The sequence below is a fragment of the Bradysia coprophila genome, unplaced genomic scaffold (assembly GCF_014529535.1).
Source record: "Bradysia coprophila strain Holo2 unplaced genomic scaffold, BU_Bcop_v1 contig_151, whole genome shotgun sequence".
In the NCBI taxonomy this organism is placed as follows: Eukaryota; Metazoa; Arthropoda; class Insecta; order Diptera; family Sciaridae; genus Bradysia; species Bradysia coprophila.
Genome location: NW_023503423.1, coordinates 8794400 through 8800975, shown reverse-complemented (window position 1 = coordinate 8800975; position 6576 = coordinate 8794400). Strand labels below are relative to the sequence as shown.

General features: G+C 33.9%; 1 protein-coding gene across 4 annotated transcripts in view; it reads left to right on the top strand.

Annotated features, from left to right (window-relative positions):
* Nucleotides 1–488: 488 nt before the first annotated feature.
* The window catches only part of LOC119074862 (ras GTPase-activating protein raskol), a 103827-nt gene continuing 97739 nt past the window's right edge, over nucleotides 489–6576 (top strand). For 2 of the 4 annotated variants that reach the window (XM_037181183.1, XM_037181178.1), the window contains exon 1: nucleotides 489–1527. In XM_037181183.1, the coding sequence (XP_037037078.1) occupies nucleotides 1452–1527 (76 nt within the window). In that variant the 5' untranslated portion in view covers nucleotides 489–1451. The remainder of the gene's footprint in view (nucleotides 1528–6576) is intronic. The other 2 variants (XM_037181177.1, XM_037181181.1) reach the window with 2 other exon arrangements.

Sequence of the window (6576 nt, the reverse complement as noted above, 5' to 3'; positions counted from 1 at the left end):
GTGGGAACTTATTGTAAAGCTAAGTTATGACAGTTCTATCAGGGGATCTACTCATCTAAACATAAACATTCACCAGTTTAGAATTAAATATAGCTCCGACGGGACTTTCAAGACTTAATCTGGATTTTTTTAATTCGGATTTTTATCAGAACGAGAAACCTTTCCATACCTTTGCTTACTTTACTAAGTTTATTAACAATAAAATGAATATCCTGCGTTCAGAACACCTTATGAAATAACTCAAATGCGCAAAATGTAGTTGGTATCGAGGTATCGAGGTAGATGAAAAGAAAGAAAAAACGTCTGCAATTACACGAAAAATGGTTTTTCCGTTTCAAAGAGATTATGTGCATTATTATAGAGAGTATACAAACTTGAGATGATTTTCCACCCATTTAATATTCTCTCTCGATACATCTCTATTCTCTCATAATTTCGCCGCTCTTCGCCGTCATGTTTTGAAACGCGTTCGTCGTTCTCTCCAAATCAGTTTATTGATGAACGTTGTCGCGGAATGGCTGTATATTTCATTGTGTACAGATTCGGAGCAGTGATAAATATTTTCTGTTGCTAAGAATTGGATTGAATGTGTTTTTTTGTTTAACTGCAATAATCAGAATTTGCATTTGCGATTTAGCATAGTGAACCATTGAAACGGTTTTTTGTTTGATAAACAAATTGAAAACACTTTATCGGAAAACGAATTTTTCTAATTATTACTTATTCACACAATAATGTAACAGAAAAGGTGGTGTATATGCGATATAAAAAAAGTGTTATGTATTGGAAGTCATAAAATTGGTGGTGGATTTTTCGCACATCAACTGGTTGATATATGTAATTGAGTGTCACTATAATCGTGTTGAACCGTTGAACATTGATGGAATGGAACAACAATTAATTTTAAAAGGATATACAAATTCTCATACAAAACCATTGAATCTCATAGCTAAAAGTTGAGTTAACAATTTTACATCAAATCACCCAATCAATCAGTAATTCGGTACAGAAAATCGCGTCATTCACATTCTATCGTGTCTGATAAATTCACGAAAAAAATCTTTTAAATTATTTTCATTGAACACAGTGAAAGGTGATATAACCTATACAATTTGTGCTTGAATATAACATGAATGGTTCGATCGCGTTTTGTGTTTAACCTTTTCAGAGTTATTTTTAAAAAAATCTTCAAAGTGGAGTGTTTTGTATTTTAAACTTAATGCCGCATCCCGACACCGGCCAGAGAGTGTGTGTGTCAATATTTATAATATTCTAAACCATATCCCAGTGAATACAAATAGAAATTCGCTATCAGATCATTAGATTTAGTGTTTGAGAATATGGTCTATACGTAGGGGCAGTCCAGAACCCCGGTATAAATAAATATAAAGCCTACACCGGATTTCTATTTACGGAACGAAACACACCATTGTAGAAGGATTATATTCAGCATGGGACGAAGACCTGTAAATAGGGTTTGTGCAATCAACTATCCCAGCCGTGTTGAAGGTTGGATCGATGTTTGCGGTGAGTTGAATTATATATACATACACTCGCGCTAATAATAGTCAACGTGTGCCTAATCTGCATACATGAAAAATTATTCGCATTTTTAATGCAAAATCAATGAATCGGCCTCATTCGATGATTTAGTGTGCCAGAGAGTTGTAACAAAATATGCCCATTTTGGCATGCGTGTCATAGTCTCGACGGACCTGTTTTTTTGCATTTAATTTTTAGTTTTCGTTTGACCTTCTTTCTTTATCTAACTTTTACATGTTTGTGGACTTGGACGAGACATGCATGCCGATGTATAGTGGTTTTTTGTTGGTTGTACCCTAAAAATATTTTAGAGTTGCATGTCAAGAATTGTATAGAGAGAACGATGAATAGAATTCTTTTTCCTCCGTTTCATTTTCTGTATGCAATTCGTAAACACTTGTAACGTAGCTCACTTGAGTCGATGTTAAATCCAACGAGAATATTTTATGCACATGATAGAGGCGGGAAGGTAGGTAGATATATGTCTAAACAATACTTTTTTGTTTCGTTGCATTTTTTAGGAGAATTCATTTTTACCTGGTCTGATATTTGAAAATGATGTTTTTACCTTCGAATTTTTGTTTGTTTGCATTTTTACCACTCGAAAGAATAGATATTTTTTTTTTACTTTGAGAAGAAACCATTTTTGAGTCAGTAGAAATGCATAGTCAATCCGTTCGAATTTACAGTTTTTCTAAAAAATTGAAACAGTTGTAGAGGAGATGTTTCTCACTTTCGTAAAATCTATAGATTCATCACGAGCATTTGCATTAATTAGCCAACAATTCATTGAATATTACTCACAATATATGATCAGAATGAAAATTCAAAAAAGGAAGCAGTGCGAAGAGGCCATTTAAGTCTCGCGAATAGGACGATTCTGACCTGACCTGAACCTCAACCAGTTGACCGGAAAAGATTCTCATTAAATTTACCGGAACCCGACCTAACCTGATTTACCGTTTACCTGACGTAACTTGACATAACCTGACTTTTTGTGAGGTACATTTTAATTAGAAATCGAAAAATGTTACATCAAAACTCAGGTAACCTGAAAACCTGCCAGGTCAGGTCATGTTGTTATTTTTCAGGTCGAATCAGATTTTCGGTTAATTAAACCAATTAGATTCAGGACAAGTCATGTTCAGGTAGCCTGGCTTCAGGTTGAAAATAAACTGGCCTGATTCCGAGCATGGCCATTATAACCGGTACTTTTCCTAGTCCTATATTTTTTATTGCTTCGATTCACTTTTTATTCGCAAAGAATTAGTGCAACTAGAAACGACATTATAATTATTGATTCCAACTACTAAATTAAGCGATGTCCTCCGGTTCATATGTTTTTATGAAGAATGTTTGTTAGAGTGAAGTAGTAGATTTTCTGTCAGACATTGAACAGAAGAAGTAATAGATTTAATGATTGTGTACGCTTGTCGTTTTAGATAATGAAAGTAGAAACCAGATATGGTCTATCCATACAAGCCAAATAACAAGCGGCGATTTCATATAAAAAAAGTTTGTTTATATGAAATCGCTATTTCCTCCGCTCCATTCAAATTTTGACAATAGACCATAGAGTACACTTTCATTGGTTTTAGAGGGTAAAGAACATAAATCTAGTACACTTTGAGTGAACCTATTTGTTCAATTCGGTAATTGGAGCAGCATTTCTTTGCTGTTGCCGAAGGGGATAGAAATTGCTTTGGACTTATTCTATCCGGTTTTGTCTCGCCAGGTTATTTCCGATTTCGATAAGTATGCTTGTTTCATTGATGATAGGTTCTCATATTGACTGAAAAACTCTCTCGTTTCTCTATAAACCGTAGCGGTAAATCATTTTCCCATTTTGAACTAACATCAAACATCAATTCAATAAATATTGAGTGCGTTGTTGTTATATATGGCAGTTAATTCTAGTTACAAAATTACGGTTTTAATTCATTGCAATTCAGTAAACCACCTTGAGCGAGAAAAGTATCCGATCCATTTGAGTTTATCATTTAAAAAAAAAATCTTTTTTTTTTCTTCTCTTGTGCGACCTGAACGGTTTAGATAATCTTGTGCGCCTGTAGCAATATCCACTTTCAAAATAAAACGACTCATTTTGCATGATTCCGGCGGCACTTATTTTTTTCGATCTCTTTGCATCGGCAAACATTTCCATTTGACCATATCAATTTTTAAGAAATTAAAACCAATGATTCCAATTAAATCCATAAATCAATTTAAATATCGGCAATTTAATGAATTGGATCTGACTGAATGTTAAAACAGAACTCAACAGATTCAATTTAAAGTTGACTCTGCAATTGGAAACTTGAAACCCAATGTGTAAATATAATGTATTAACCGTACGCCGCAACGACACATATATGGCAGCAAAAACTTTAGCTATTTATGGTAGTGGTCTTTCGACGGATATTTTCACTTTTAAATTATTTTTTTTATTTTTTAACGAGAGGCGACTCAAGTGTGGTGTAAGAACTTGTGTTTTATTACAATTTAACTTGACCATTTTACATTGCAATTTGCATTCATTTTTGTATGTCCATTACTATGATCAAGATGATTGGTACGTGCCAGATCTTTTTTTTCTTAGTTTCTCTACTAATTGACATGTACTTCAGTTGTTTGTACAATACTTTGACATTGAACAAAAAGAAAAACGGTGTGAATTGTCTCGCTCCTAGCAATCACGAATGGTGTGACCTTTTAAGAATTCCTGATCGCCTAACGGAAATAATAAGTTCTTTAATACGAACGAAAACAAAACTTCACTAGAACCATTGGATATCGTCTGCGTAAGTGTCCACGATACAAGTACTCAATCCAGAATGCTTGAATGGCATGCCTGCATCTTCACAATAATTTAATTCGTGTGACTCATCCATGTCTGCGAATTCGCTACTATAGTGCAATTATGTCGGTAGCAGATGTTTCGTTTCGTATGCAACCCAATTGAAATTCTAAATTAATTGTTGTCAAACAACGTTTTACGATGTACTTGACGCAGACGGGTTAAGTTGGAAATTTGCACCGATCTGAAATAAGAAAGTGGAGTGAGGGTTGTGATGGCTACAATTATTGAGTTCTGTTGGGAGAAACATTTGGGTGAATAATATTCATTGAAAAGCATAAAAAATGAAAATTTTGAACCGAATAAGCTCACTATTTATACCCTTTCCTTTCCTCCTTTTTTCTTCCTTCCTTTCTTCGTGTCTTCCTTTTTTTCTTCCTTCCTTTCTTCCGTTTTTCCGTTCTTCCTTCCTTCCTTCCTTCCTTCTTTCCTTCCTTTTTTCCTTCCATTCTTTCTTCTTTCCTTCCTTCCTTCCATTCTTCCTTCTTTTCTTCATTTTTTCCTTCCTTTATTTAAGTCTCACATGAGGAATATGGAATATGAAGAAACGAAGAATTAGAATGTCTGGCCGACATTTGATTCGGCATTCGACCATTTTACTACTTGCAGTGTACCAATCAATTACATGACCGTGGTGTGACTATTATGCACGTGGACGACGTGGACTCTCGGCTATCTGTCGAAGTGAATGATTAACCGATTACAAATATTTTGATATCCCAAAATTAATATTCATTTAATCATACATGCATAGTCGTGCGTACAATAAGATGAAGCAATTTTATTACCAGGAACACAATTCGAATATTCCAGACTTGAGTTGCAAATAACAGACTTTCAAAATTCAACTCACATTCACTCTTATCTGGATATCTAATCGAACCCACATTACAGCACTTAATCTTCTTTCGTTTTTTTTTTCTTTTAAACATTTGTCGGAATGTTTATAGATCTTTTTTCATGCTTCTTACAAAAAAAATGGCAAGTGGTAAATCTATAAGTGTACATTCCGTATGCAAGAAATAAAATACAGAAATTTATTTCGTTATAATGGTCGGTAACTGTGCCGACACATTTAACGCATGTGGCATATAAAATGGTTCATTTAATTCTAATTCAGAGCAAGATCACGAATAGAACTTGACGCGATTTTTTTTTTTTTTATTTACTAGACCAAGTTTGTTTTTATGGCCAATGATTAAATTGATTAAATTAAAAAGCATTCGAAGGAACTGTAAATTGTAAGTCTCGTTTATACTATGGTATATATAGTAATAGGTAGCTGTTTGGAAGGCCTTCGTTACATGGGATGAAATTGTGCTGTTGAATTATTATTCAACCGTTCGATCAGGCTTCGTGACTCGTAACTACTTGAAAAGGGATTTTCTTTCATTGCCAATGGCTTAATCAGCAAAAAAAATTCCATAATTTTCTCGAGGCTTCAAATGTAAAATTCTCACTGGCATTCATATTAAAGGAATAATTTTCGTGCAGCTACAATCCTTACCAAACACACCGTAAATATGAAAAGTTTTTTCTACTTTAATACCTGGTGATGGTATTCGCAGGTGCCTGTGTATAAACTGGTAAATAATGTAAATTCTATAGGCACCTGTTACTACAATTTCTTGAATTAAACTATTTTCCTAACGCATGCTAAGAATGTTAGGCTCTTTTTAGCGAATGACATGTATCCAGAACGAGTTTTAAGCTGGAATTAGCCAAAATAAGAGGCTTTCTCTAACGTTTGTCGAAATTGTGCGACGAAGTTCCGATATTTCTGAACTAGAAAGAGAAAATGCTTAGTCCAGACGTCTGCGACTATCACATTTATAATAATTTTGCTATTTACAGGCGTCCGCCAATTTTCAATGTAATTAAAGAAACGTTTTCCTTAGAATAATGTTCAAAAATTCTTTTTCAAATGTAAAGAGGAAAATCACATCGTTGAAATAATGCAACCGAGCTTTTTATTTTCGTGGAAATTATTTGCAAATGAATGAATTTGAATACGTTATAGTGTGCTTATATTGTAGCTTTACTTCTTGGTTTGATCGTTCAAAAAATGTTTAAAAATGAGAAGTGAACTTTTGATGAGGATAGATGTAACTGAAAGCAGAAAAAACGATAAAGTTTTTTTTTCGAGTTCTTTACAAACTCTCTTTGTAATGCAAGTC